Here is a 13,792-nt window from a genome sequence, read left to right on the forward strand (position 1 = left end):
GGAGAAAAGCTGTTACTTTTCCCCCCACCCAGGAGACTCGAAGCAACACACGTCTTCTAGTCCGAGACTAGACTACATGGCCATGGTGCGGAGACAAGTTACTTTATAGTTTCTTGAAAACGTAACTCTGTTACTATTACTCTAAAAAGTAACTTGTTTCTAACTGCATTATAAGTAATTGTTACAAATGCTGAATAACATTACCGAGACTGAGGGAGCTACTGAGATTATGATTAAGAAACCAAAACAGGCCTAGAATGGACGGATTCATAAATATTTTTGATTCCGAATAATTAGACAGATATCACAAGGGTTCAACCCTTGGCTTTTTAAACACTTTCTCAGCGCAACAGTTTTGGCAAGTTTGCAGCATCCTTTACCATATGGGCACGGGCATTGCCATTGTTATTCAGTGAATGCTGTCACTGTTGAGCATACACCACCACCTATTCTTATTGTTGTTCTTGGATGAAGGTTTGTCACAGTGCATTGCTGCGTTGATGATCCTCCTTTTGAGAAAACAGTAGTAATAGATGTATCTTTATCAAAGAAGACGACCAGCTTTATGTGTACCATCTCAAATAATTTATTTTGCAAGGTACTTAATCATTTGATCGCAGTCCTTATAAATAATGACTGTGATATTTGTCTACCTATTCATAGAATTAAAAATAGATATGAATTCATCCATCCTTGGCTGTTATTTTCCTTCAATAACATTTTGTTTCATTACTCTGGAGGGTCAAGGATTACCCTCTTGTGGACTTGTCACTTATTTAAGTAACAAAATTAGCTTTTGACTTACAGGACTTTGGTGTGATAAATATCCAAGATTTATGGCTGGGTCTGCATTAATCTGACATTATGGGAATACCTTAGTTGTAGTGTTACGTAACCATCTACAGAAAGAGAACTCTTAGGACCACATACTATCCCCCAAACCACAATGGTTTGTAGAGTTCATAGGATATCATATGATAGCAAGTTTTGCCATTTACGTTTTCCATATATTGTACCTATAGAGCCACAGTCATGCAGTTGGTATGGCGTTTGACTGCCACACAGGAGACCTGGGTTTGATTTCAGGTAAGAATTTTTCAGGCAATTTCCCTGCATGGAATATATCTGGGGTTCACTCAGCCTCTAATAAACCCTGTGGGGGTGGGGCAAGGGGTAAGGATGGCCAGAGCATTCTGCTGATCAAGCATGTTCCAGTATGCTAGGGGTAGCTTTACCTTTAAATTATATACATACATAGCAAAAAGACAAAAGGTCTTCAAAAGGACGAAAAGACAGAACACATTGCAAGCTTGACACATCGTCAGGTAAGAATGGTGCAGATGTACAGTAGACTGAAGCGGGACAACAGAACTGAAGTATTTGTGAATATAGTGCCAAAATATGTAAAATGATACCTGACAAAGGTATTGCAAAATTTAGTATGTACAGTCATGGATGCTTTGGAGTTGTTTAGATTGCATAGAAAGTCAGTGGAGTTGATACAACCCAGAAGTGTCTGTGACTGTACCATGTTTTTGTGTAGAGCTTCACAGTGTCAATAATATTCATTGTTGGTATGGCCTGCAAAAGCGTTGTTCACTGCTATAATTACTTAACCCCTTCCCTGTGTTCGGCGTAATATTATGCCCTTGGTCACTATAGCTTATTCTATGTAGGGCGTAATATTACGTCCACGAACATCTCTGACTGAAGTAACCTGTGTTGAACTGAATAATACGTTTTTTGTTGTTGAAACATATTTTTTGGTATTGAAGAAACAACGACGTTTTATTTAGTCACGATTTTCAGTGCCGACAAAGAAGAAGTAGTAGTTCATTTTTTTTTCCCTCATCCCTCATACCTATTGAAGATATTCCAATGAAACTTGGCATAATATTTTTCAAGGTATATTATAATCGGGTACCTATATCCAAGGCTGGTCCAGAGGGCCCCAAAGTTACCGAAGGGGATTTTTTGGAGGAAAATTTTCCGAATTATCCCCAATTTCCCTTTCCCCATACTTGATGTACACATCTGCGTGGTACCATTTGAAAGTCTTCTATTCTGAAGAGCATGACATATGAACCATGATACTAGGATGAATTGTGTTGAAGCAGTAGCTACTTAAAAATATTACTATGCAAACTAAAAAAAAAAATACACAGTACGGAAAGCATTTTGCCAGAAAATTACACAGGGAAGGGGCTAATGTTAGGTCCAATGTTGCCAGCAGTACAAAGTACAAATCTTGAACTTTGATCAATCTGAAATGTGTATTGTTCTTCAGTGAGTCCACTTTGCTTCCAATATAAGATAACTTACGTGCCTCCCTACCCTACAGGTTTCAGCTGTATAGTTCGCATGGTGAAGTGTAGTGATATATTGGGATGGATTGGGCTTCAACATCATGGCACTGTCTATGCCAAGTCAATTTTTTATATGGGTTCTGCCAGGAATTATGTGACAATTCTGGAAGACCAGGTGCACCCAGTGGTTCAAGTATTGTACCCTGATGGAGGTGCCATGTTTAGGGACAGGGAGACTATTGGCAGAGTGAAATGGTGACTGAGCATGTTGAGTGGTTGTAAACTTGCCAGTGAAGCTTTCAGGATTGTAATGTAGAGGTCTGCAACCTGCCTCTGGCCCACCCACTGTAAATATAATGCATTACCCACCTACTCCTGCCCAAGTAGCGGTCTTGAACCAGCCTGATTGGACATTATTAAGGGAAAGCTTTCCACCACAAATCTGCTGTTAGCACGAGGACAGTGGATGATTGACAATGTCTACTTGTTGGCAACCGAAGTACAGATGTAGAAAGGAGGGGTGGACAGGATACACAAAAACAGCGGCACAAGTTTGTAACAGGCGAATATTATTGAAATTGACACTAGTTAAAACTGGATGCAACTGCATGAAAAATTACGGGATTAGTCAAACATTTGATTGGTTTTGTATTCCAAGTAACTTTTGTAGAAGACATTTTTTGGTTTACACAACCATTTATGAATGGGTGCAAGAAAGTTTTTGGTTTCACTGAATATGTATATTTCTAACAGGCGAATATTGTAGAAATTGTGGGGTGTAAGGGGTGACATTTTGAGAAGACACCCAAATCTCAACCTCACTTCCACGTAATGTGGTAATGGCAATGTTGCAGACCAAGGAGGCTCTGGCATCTCTATGGCCAATTTAATCATCGGCAAGGCTGTGTGTTGTTTTCCTGTGTTTTATACTTGTATGTGCCGAGTGCCCCTTTATAGCCTTAGGTTTTAATTAAGTAAGGAGATTTTTTTCTTCAGAGACATGTGCTTGTTTTAGCTACAGTAAAGGACCCATATCATATGACAGGTGCTGACACACCCACAAGTTTAGTTTCAATCAATCAATATTGTAGAAATTGCAAACGCAAGTTCATAACCTCTCAACATCATTGAATATACATGAAACAGTGCAGGTGGTAATTTTAACTGCTTAAGTGAGTGAAATCTTGTTTGATATATTGATTAATTTCACACATTTAAAAAAATGAAATTAGCAGATGCAAGGCCTTTCTATATTTATCAAGATGTTGCTCTCCATCCTCCAACATGATACCCACTAAAATTCTAGGTACTGCCGTGCGATTTAACAGAGATTTCGTACAGTGCCGCTGGAAGTGTTATCATTTCAGAAGACATTATATTATCACAAAGTCTCGAAACTGTATGTATAATCATACTGGACTCCCAAATTTGTTACCAACAGTCTGGTTCAATTTTTGGTGTTGGCATTTCTTTGTGTGTGCAAATGAATCAATGAAACCATAGTCCTCCTCCGTAGCCGATCGGGTTAAGGTGTTCACTTGTCTTGAGATCGTTCGCTGCGGGTCGGCGTAGGTTCAAATCCGGCTCTGGTCGGAATTTATTCGGCCTACGTATAGGGCCGGTGGCAACCCACCATCGTGAGGAAATTGGGGAGCTCCGAGTGAGTGAGCGTAATCCGGTCACGGAGACCTACTATAACGGCTGGGGATACGTCGGGCTGACCCCCCCACTATTCCAATACTGGTTGAAGATCTCCACGCTTAGAGGTGAAGAAGGAAAGCGTGGGAGGGAGACCGGCAGTCGGTAGGTATGCCTAGGCCCTTCATGGGCTGTTGCGCAACGGATTATATAAGATTGTAGCTTATGTGAACATGTGAAGGTTTGAATTTTCATCAAGTAACAAGTTTAACTTCATATTATGGAACACAAGTAGATGTAAAATGCACATGAAAAATAAATTTTAGAAAAGCACATCCTTATGTTTGTTATTATCAGTGGCAATGCTTTAAACACTTTTTGCAAAGTTGAACCTACAGTTACTTTTGAGGTGCATTATATTATGAGCCTTCACAAATTTATCAAATCATCATTCATCGCAATTAGCCTGTAGAAGCAGAAAAAACATTGTAAAATAATAAAATAAAAACAATCTTTGTACAATTGCATGTGAACATGGCTAGGTGACTGGACTTGTAGTTGGAAGTGAAATTTGATTTAGAATGCAGTGTATCTCCACAAAGAATCAAACCTCAGACATTTTGATTGCATGGCAACAGTTCAACGGGCACACAATTGCAGCAGTCCCATGTTTTTGTAGGGTTGAACTGCTGGCCCCCATGCTGGTGCGGATAGCACATAATGCTAGGGGTTCTGGGTTCGAATCCTGGCCTAGGCATGGATGTTTGTGGGTGCCTATTCATCCCCATCTTCGCAAATTAGCCAAAAGTGGCACAAGAAGCGAAGTAAAATAAAACAAATCAATCGATCATTATGTGAGACTACCCCATCCGCAGCTAGGAGGTCACAAGATTGCGCTATGCTTCTATATGGAGAGCTGGGTTGTAATGAAGGTTCACAGGTTGAACAGGTCTATGTCCTCAGAGTTACTCTACCCTCCCCCCCTCTCTCCTGCAGTGTCAACATCATAAGAGGTGAGCTATACAAGTTCCTTGCTTGACGTAAAAAACAAAGCCCAAAATACTACAAGAATTAAATTGACATACAGTAAGCCCCTGACTTACGTAAATTCACAGTTACGTAATAAATCCGAAAATTACAACTACTAGCAAGTATGAACATGTTTGCGGATTTTGCGATGGATGTCAGTTTGATTTTATATTCTTTTATATATTTTTCATACTTTTTATAGTTTATATCCGAGTAAATACTGCTGCATGATGTTTCATTTATAAAATAATACTGTGTAAATAATATGCATACATATAATAAATATTGCAGTTTCTCAAGAAGTTACACTTAAGCAATTTACAAATTCGACTTGTGTAAAATTCAAGTTACGTAATGGTTTAAGGAACTCATTACTTACGTACCGGGAGGTTACTGTATTGAATATCTGTATACTGTAATGAAGCATAAAACGAAAACTCTGTGGTGCAACATTCCTTCGTGGGGCAAGGCCCGCCAAGCATAGCCGATCTAGAATTTTTTTTTCTGGGAGGGGCACAGGCTATGGGGTAAGGAATTACATGATGAAATACAACGCTGAAAATATAATGTGCATATTAAAACCAGCTCTTGCCCACATCTGTGTGTGTGTGTGTGTACTACCAAGACTATTGCAAAGGTTCATTTGAGGTCCAGTTTGTGGTCAGATAAAGTAATCGGGATGGGACTTTCATGTAGAAGTCTAATTTAACTACACTAAGAAACAGACCTAAGGACCCTTTTATTATAAGGTGATAAGCATTAGTAGATTTTTGTCAAATGGAAGTTGGTACCAAGTACATTATTTGCATTAACACTGAATACAGAAAGGTACAAGCTTGAGAATTTGTTTCCTTAGGTGAAGCTGTCGCAAACATGGGAAATATTTGACTTAGAATGTTTTCACTTGTATCCATCAGCAGTGACGGCACCAGCCTGAAATAAGTGGGGGCTACAGATTTCCGAGTCAAATTCCCGGGGAGCTAACTAATACCGGCTAAAATGTACTTACTTCATACTTTTAGGGTATAATTTTACCGCATGCATATTTAACAATCAGAACTCAAGATAAATCAATGAGATGTTGCATTTTGTTCCATCATATACAAAAGTACTCTTAGGCATGAATCCTTAATATCAAATAAAATGAAATAATTGTTTCTTTTTCTAAGCCATTATTGAGTGCAATAATGTCAGTCTTTTACTATTCATGTGAAGAGTACAAAATACACCATAGAAACTACACTCATTACATTATCAACTTGCTGGATATACGTATAAATACTACACGTAACACTATTTCTATGTAAACAGTGTGACTAACTTGTTGCTAAAATGAGAAAATTAACCACAGCAAGAATCTACGATAAGATATGTCTGTTTTTATGAGCAGCCACGAACTTTTTTAAATCCAAAGATATTGCAAGCTCTTCAAAGGACAGATTTCGGTTTGTTGCAAGCAACCTTTGAACATTTCAATAACACAAAGCTTATAAAGTCTGTAAAATAAAATTTTGAATGTCAATCATTGCAAGCAGCTGGTGAAGGTCTTTATTTTGGCTTCCATTCTGCTTCATAGTATGCCATGACTCTAAACTGTCCAAATCACAACAGTAGGGAGTGTATAAAGATGCAGCTTTTCATGCGTCAGAAAACTGGCACTAACTTAATAAAGTAGGCGTCAAATAAGCGAAAACACCCTTGAATAGAAACTATTAATGATACCATATCTTTCTCCATGATTAAATATCTTACTTTTCTTGTTCAACGCCTATAATTCAGAACTTAGGGCTAAAAATGGGAAGGATGTGAGAAATATCGTCCTCTTAGGATGTGCCACTCTCAAGGAAGAAAAATATTTTCACTACAAATCCACCTCCACTAAGAGAGAAATATATTGACATAAAATCAAGGAATATATGTAATTGTAACTCTTGTCCTGGGCATTTTGGTTAGAGAAGGGACTGCTGAAGATTATAATTTTATTTCAGAATATATTATGCTCTGAATATTGATCAGAATTGGATCAATAGTTTTACGAGATGTGATTCAAACATTGATTCTTCTGCACGGAATCAAATTTGGCCACTTTGAAGGTACTGCAGAATTTTTTCTAATATCACAAATAATAATTAATTAGCATGTAGGCCTAGGCCTGCAAAGAATGAAATTGCCCAAGCATGCTGATTTTTGCATCGTATGCAAAAATGTTTACTTGATTGGACTTTATACACTATATTGTGGAAAGACCTAAGGGCTAAGGGCACAGAAGCTCATTGGGACAAGACCTACAGCTTATAGTGGAATCTGAGCCACTTACTGATATGTGCCTACACCGGGGATCGAACCCGGGACCCCTCAATTTCAAGGCAGCAGTATTGCTGCTAGATAAGCAGGACGGGGAGGTCCAATTTTAATATTTCCAATTCTTAACATTTAACAATTAAGATAGTTACTTTGTGTACTTTTTGATACTAGGCGGTGATTATGGATTGCCACCCCACCTTTTCACCACTTTTATCCCTGCACTATGCTAAACCTTATTACAAAGGTAAATATACTGTCTATCCCCCCTGCTCTCCCGGGTTTGGAACCCAATTGCCGCCACTGCACCCGCAAAAAATATTATTACATAAATGTACATTTTATGCACAAGTTAGCTAAACAGGTCCAGTTAGCGAGAAATGTGCTACTACTGGCTTAAGCCTGATATGTTCTATGATAACAAACAGATTACTTTCCCTTGGTGGTTTAGCACAGTGTGGGGACAAAAGTGGAAAGGGGGGGTAAGAGGCCCCTACACCACCTCTAATCGCCGCCACTGATTACAAGGAAGAACAACTTTAATCATTGTGTTTATGGGGATGTCCACCTAGTTATCAGTCAAGTTGAATATGATAAATTGTCAAATTTATATAACATTTTGAAATAAATAGCATCTTCGAGTTCATTATACTATAGCAACTTTGTACACTGATTGAATTACAACTATCTTTTCTTTTTGTTTTGCTTTGTTTAATGCAAATGTACAACACTTTCAGCATGTTAGAAAAAATTACCATCCCTGCCGGGATTCGAACCCGGGACCTTTGGATTAGAAGTCCAACGCGCTATCCACTGCGCCACAGGGACAACCATAGGGATGTAGCTCGTGTTGCGAAGGAAACCACACATCTATCGGGAAACGTTGTACAAACAATATACACGTTAATAATGTAATAAATTCATTATCGGCATGTGTCACGTTACTTATATGAAATTATTATTACATTCGGGAATTCTTAGGTTGCGTCGTAGTCAAGTATGTGTAAGAAATGCAAGTAGTTTACGGGAATGCTACTAGATGGTGTGGTGGTTGTGATCTTGGATCGCATTAGGGGAGGAAAGGGGTGAGCTTGAGGAAAGTGAAAGAAATGGCAATGTTACGTTGCGGGAGAATTGCACGTTTGAAAATCGGTAAGTTGTTCAAAACATGCGTTTATTATAATAATGGGTAACGGTTCCGATTGTTTTATGATTTCTCCTAGCACAAAGACTAATTATCGTAAAATTTTGAAATTCAGTGTCACACGAAATTTGAACCTTAAAGTAATGAGCCCTGTTTGGACTCGAAAAAAAGTTATTTATGTTGGAAAAACAACTTGAAAATTACCTTACGCACTTCTCGTGGACAAGATATTCTCCGTCGACAAGTGACAGTAAATATCGTAGAAGCGTGGGAATGAATGTAGAAGTAAATCGGAACCTTAGTAGAATGCATTTAGGGACTTTATTTTAATGCTAAGGGAACCAAACCTAACCTAACCAAGATAACATATATTGAACAAAATATTAAGTGAACGCTAAAACTCCGCAGTATGTGTTAACAGACATAAATCGAAATCGAACCATGTAAAAATTGCATTCGTAGCATGATGAAATCGCAATAAAACAAAAGGAACTTGGGCCTAATAAGGTATTTTACATTAACAGTTCTACCAAATGAAAAGAGAAATGAGTAAATAGAAGAGCGCGACAGCGATTCTACTGCACAGTGTTGCAAACCAGCGGGAGGAATAGCGGCTAACTTCAGTTTCATAGAGAAATGTAGGATTATTTCCAATAGGAAATAGGATTTTTCATCATTTCTCATTACGAACTTGCGACAACATGACGTGCTCAATGTGAGGTTGATGGGGGTTATAACCCCCCCCCCTTTCGCCCAGTATCTCTAAGGCTATTTATGAATGGTTCGTGGGGCTATTTATGAATGGTTCGTGGGGCTATCCGTGAATGGTTCGTGGGGCTATCCGTAAATGGTTCGTGGTGCCATCCGTAAATGGTACGTGGGACTATTTATGAATAGTTCGTGGGGCTATTTATGAATGGTTCGTGGGGCTATTCGTGAATGGTTCATGGGGCTATTTATGAATGGTTCGTGGGGCTATCCGTGAATGGTTCGTGGGGCTATTTATGAATGGTTCATGGGGCTATCCGTGAATGGTTCATGGGGCTATTTATGAATGGTTCGTGGGGCTATCCGTGAATGGTTCGTGGAGCTATCCGTGAATGGTTCGTGGAGCTATCCGTGAATGGTTTGTGGGGCTATTTATGAATGGTTCATGGGGTTTTCGAACCCGAAAAAAAATTTCTAATTTTGAAAAACAAATTTAACTATGTTTCCTAACCTAACCTTGCCGTGCATGGTTCGTGGAGTTTTCGAACCTGGAAAAAATACAAAATCAGTAACACGAAAGTAGGTATTTTTCTATGAAGAAGGGTGCAACACTGCATAACCACTGATCATGGACTACGCTAGTCAAGATTTCTCCGCCATATCGCGTGTAACGCAAGCAAAAGCGAACAAAATAAAAATACTCGATATTTCGAAAATTGAGATTATTTGCCTGCAAAAAACGAAACGCGAAATAGAAGAATCCTTACGAATGCAGAATATGTAAGTATCAATGTGAAAAATACGAAAATAAGGGAATTAGAGACGTTTGGTGGTTACCGAAATTTTAATGAGTAGAGTTAATGAAATGTAATATATTTTCAATCATTGATTGTAAAATATTAAGATTTTTTCATCATCGAACTGACCTAGTGAATCAATGACGGACCATATATCTTGGTTCAATTCGAACACTACCCCCATTTTATGAGAAAGTACGAACAATTATTTCGGTGGCAATTCACATCATTAATATTTGTAGGAGAGTAGTAATTGTTGAAATATGGTCAATAGAAGATTGAAATAGCTCGATCTGATAAATTCCGTAAAGTCGAATTCAAGTAGTGTTTATTTAGGCTATTTTGTTAAGAGTAATACCCTGCTCACTCAGAAAAGTCAGATGGCCTTGTACATAAATCTAGGCTATTATACATGAAACAAATAAGCTTACAAATATACGCTGAAGATTACGGGTGTTAACGGAAAGAGATTAGCCGTATCTAATTTACAAGAATGGTTTTGTTTGGAATATTGGAAAGTAGCTGGGTCTCATGGTTAGACTGAACCATGGAACCTATATTAAGGTATAAATATAGGTTCCTCTTTGGTCTAACCAATTTATATCTGCATTAGTCAAATAACTCGACCATTATTAAGTTGTTGACTGGCTGTGCATATATTTTTCGGTACTATTATAGTATAAGGGAAACACCTATAAATCATATTTTTTACATTACTAACATACTCTTTTGGAATGCGGAACATTTCCTAAGGTGAAATAATGCATTTCTAACTAAGATAATGTCTGTTTCTTACATTTACGAGTACTTACTTACTTACTGATTCTGTAACACATTATGGCGGGCGATAGCGTAGTGGTTCAGGGCACGTTGTGCGAGTGTTTTGTCGATTTATGCAGTGTTACAACCTCGTTCACCGTAAAAAAACCTACTTTCGTGGCCGGATTTGAAATTATGCTAATACGTCGCCAACCATTGACGTTAGCCCCAAAAACCATTTTCCGTAAGGTTAGGTTAAGTTAGGTTACGCAAGCATAGTTTAAAAAAATTAAAAATACTTGACACGTCATGTTCTAGTGAAAACACGGCAAGGCTGAAACACTGACTATGGGGTTGCATCATCTTAACACATGGAATATTGTACTCTCGTGCAGAAAGCAAATGACGGAAGCAGAAACAGAGTGTCGGGACTGAGATTTTCGCAGAAAACGACATGTTTTCGCATTAAAATGTATCAAAACTAGATTCCTGAACTGGTAACATTATAGTATAGGGGTGACGGATTTCTTCAAATTTACAGGAGAAAGTACTTACGGAAATCATTTTTGGTAGCGTTGTGGAAGTTTGTGAATGTAGTTTTGATCCATTTTAATGCAAATACATGTTTTCTGGGAAAATCTCTGTCCGACATGCTGTTTCTGCTGCCGCCATTTGCTTTCTGCACGAGAGCACAATGTTCCCTGTAGTCAGTGTTTCAAACTTGCCGTGTTTTCACTAGAACATGACGTGTCGAATATTTTTTTAATTTTTTTTAACTATGCTTGCCTAACCTAACCTTACGGAAAATTGTTTTTGGGGGTTAACGTCAATGGTTTTTGGAGCTAATGTGAATGGTTTGTGAGTCTAACGTCAATGGTTTGCGAGGTATTAGCATAATTTCAAATCCGGGCACGAAAGTAGGTATTTTCTGGTGAACGAGTTTGCAACACTGCATAAATCGACAAAACACTCTCACAATGCACCCTGAACCAGTAAGCTATCGCCCGCCATAATGTGTTACAGAATCGAAATAACAAGTAACAGTAAGTACTCGTAAATGTAAGAAATAGACATTATCTTAGTTAGAAATGCATTATTTCACCTTAGGAAATGTTCCGCATTCCAAAAAAGTGTGAAATATATGATTTATAGGTGTCACCCCCATACTATAATATAGCAATGTAAAAAAGTGCGAAATATATGATTTATAGGTGTCACCCCCATACTATAATAGTACCCACGAACTTCCATAACGCTACAGAAAATGATTTGCGTAAGTACTTTCTCCTGTAAATTTGAAGAAAACCGTTTCCCTTATACTATAATGTTACCTATTTTTCTAGTGTAGAAATTGCAAAATAAACTTGTCAATTACCACTATGATTCTCCATACACTAACATGGAAACGATATGAAGATGTCTTCCTTTCCGCACAATGGTCATGCTACGAACATTTCTCAAGTGTTGTGCAATAAGTAAGAGCGTTGATATGCATGTGAGAAAATGGCATCTTGCGTAAAGGTGGAAAACATGTTTGCCCCACGAACCATTGACGGTTAGGTTAGGTTAGGCAAGCATAGTTAAAATTAAGGGTCATCATAAACATAGTTTTGAAACGCTAATCATTGCAAAAAATAGTTGGGAGCGAATTTACAATACCGGACCCCTCCCCGATTTTTGTAATATTTCGCATACTCGCTAGTTGAGTCCTTCTAATCAGGAATTTGAAGTTATAATTTTTTAGGGTCACTTGTAGAAATTGCAAATTAAGGAGGTCCGTGATCGCAACCAACAATACACGATTGCTCATTATTTATCGCAAGATTTTGCATTTCGAATACTTAAGGAACGAAATATATAGCCTATTCTTGACATTACTACGACCCCAAATTTTAACTATGCTTGCCTAACCTAACCTTACTGTGAATGGTTCGTGGGGATATCCGTCAATGGTTTGTGGGACTACCCATGCATGGATTTACAACCCCAAATTTTAACTATGTTTGCTTAACCTAACATAACCTAACCTTACCGAGAATGGTCATTGGGGCTATCTGTGAATGGTTTTGCGCTAATTGTGATAATGAACCGATAGAAAAAAATCTTATTTTCGTAGCACTTTAACGGCAAACATTCTTCATCGAAGATGCCATTTTCGTATCCTGCAAATTTACGATCGATGCATTGTTTCCAAACTTACCTGTAATCAAATCAGTCCACATTCTCTTCCACCATTCTTACACGATCCATGCTCTCCAAGTATGAAATCAACAGTGTGGCAACACTGTAGACAGCATAACTAATTGCGAATGTCAATTGTTCATATCAACAAATATGGATCCCATACTTGTATACAGAGAATCATTGCCAGAATAGAAAAGCTTATTTTACAACTACTACACGTTAATGAACAATTTCTACACCTCACCCCAACATGTTAACCTCAGATAAATCATCGCGATTAATTATTTCGTGAGTATAAGCAGTAGAAATTACAGAAGGGTCCGGTATTGTAAATTCTTGCCAATAGTTGTTTTATTCATAAATCAAGGGTGTTTACTCCGTTCTTGGACCCACTATTTTCGACTTACTTATTTTCTAGACATGACCGCCAAATTTTAACTGCAGATTCGTGATTACGAGGCCAAAATTAGTGAGTATGCTGAATTTGAAGGCAATTGAAGATACTTCCAGTATTGTAAATTCACTCCCCACTTTGTTTTGTTCACATTTGCATTCCAAATCTTTTTTCTCGACCATGGTTCCAATTGGGTAATGATTTTTACATGTTGTACAGGAGTATGATAAATACTGAACATGATTGTGGAAGTAAGTTTGAAGTTCAATGAAACTAATCTGTGTGTTGTGAGATGTAAAAAGTAAGTTGTCCGTGACCTCACTTGTAAAAGTAAAAAAAAAAGGTAAAGTGCTCCCCTGTGCTTAGCACCACACCATGAAGGCGTATAGGGGGTAACGCCCCACACTTTCTTGATCCCGTCGTGTGTGGGGGTGATGTGATCAGCATCACGCCCCTGACCGCCTTTACCCCCCAGGGTTTCCCCCAGGTACCCATGTCATTCGACGCTGGGTGGGCGCCGGGGCTGCTTCCA

General features: G+C 38.3%; 2 protein-coding genes and 1 non-coding gene across 3 annotated transcripts in view; 2 read left to right on the forward strand and 1 right to left on the reverse strand.

The window, feature by feature from the left end:
* Positions 1-13,792, forward strand: part of LOC145993115 (GEL complex subunit OPTI) — a 57,376-nt gene that overhangs the window by 20,276 nt on the left and 23,308 nt on the right. The gene's annotated exons all lie outside the window — the stretch shown is intronic.
* TRNAR-UCU (transfer RNA arginine (anticodon UCU)) lies at positions 8,030-8,102 on the reverse strand. The gene has a single exon. It is a non-coding gene; the product is annotated as a tRNA-Arg (tRNA).
* mRpL52 (mitochondrial ribosomal protein L52) overlaps positions 8,323-13,792 on the forward strand; it is a 35,148-nt gene continuing 29,678 nt past the window's right edge. The window contains exon 1 of the mRNA XM_083129413.1: positions 8,323-8,426. Coding sequence (XP_082985539.1) covers positions 8,384-8,426 — 43 coding nt within the window. The 5' untranslated portion in view covers positions 8,323-8,383. The remainder of the gene's footprint in view (positions 8,427-13,792) is intronic.

The sequence above is a fragment of the Lepisma saccharinum genome, chromosome 1 (assembly GCF_977018435.1).
Source record: "Lepisma saccharinum chromosome 1, izLepSacc3.1, whole genome shotgun sequence".
NCBI classification, from domain to species: domain Eukaryota; kingdom Metazoa; phylum Arthropoda; class Insecta; order Zygentoma; family Lepismatidae; genus Lepisma; species Lepisma saccharinum.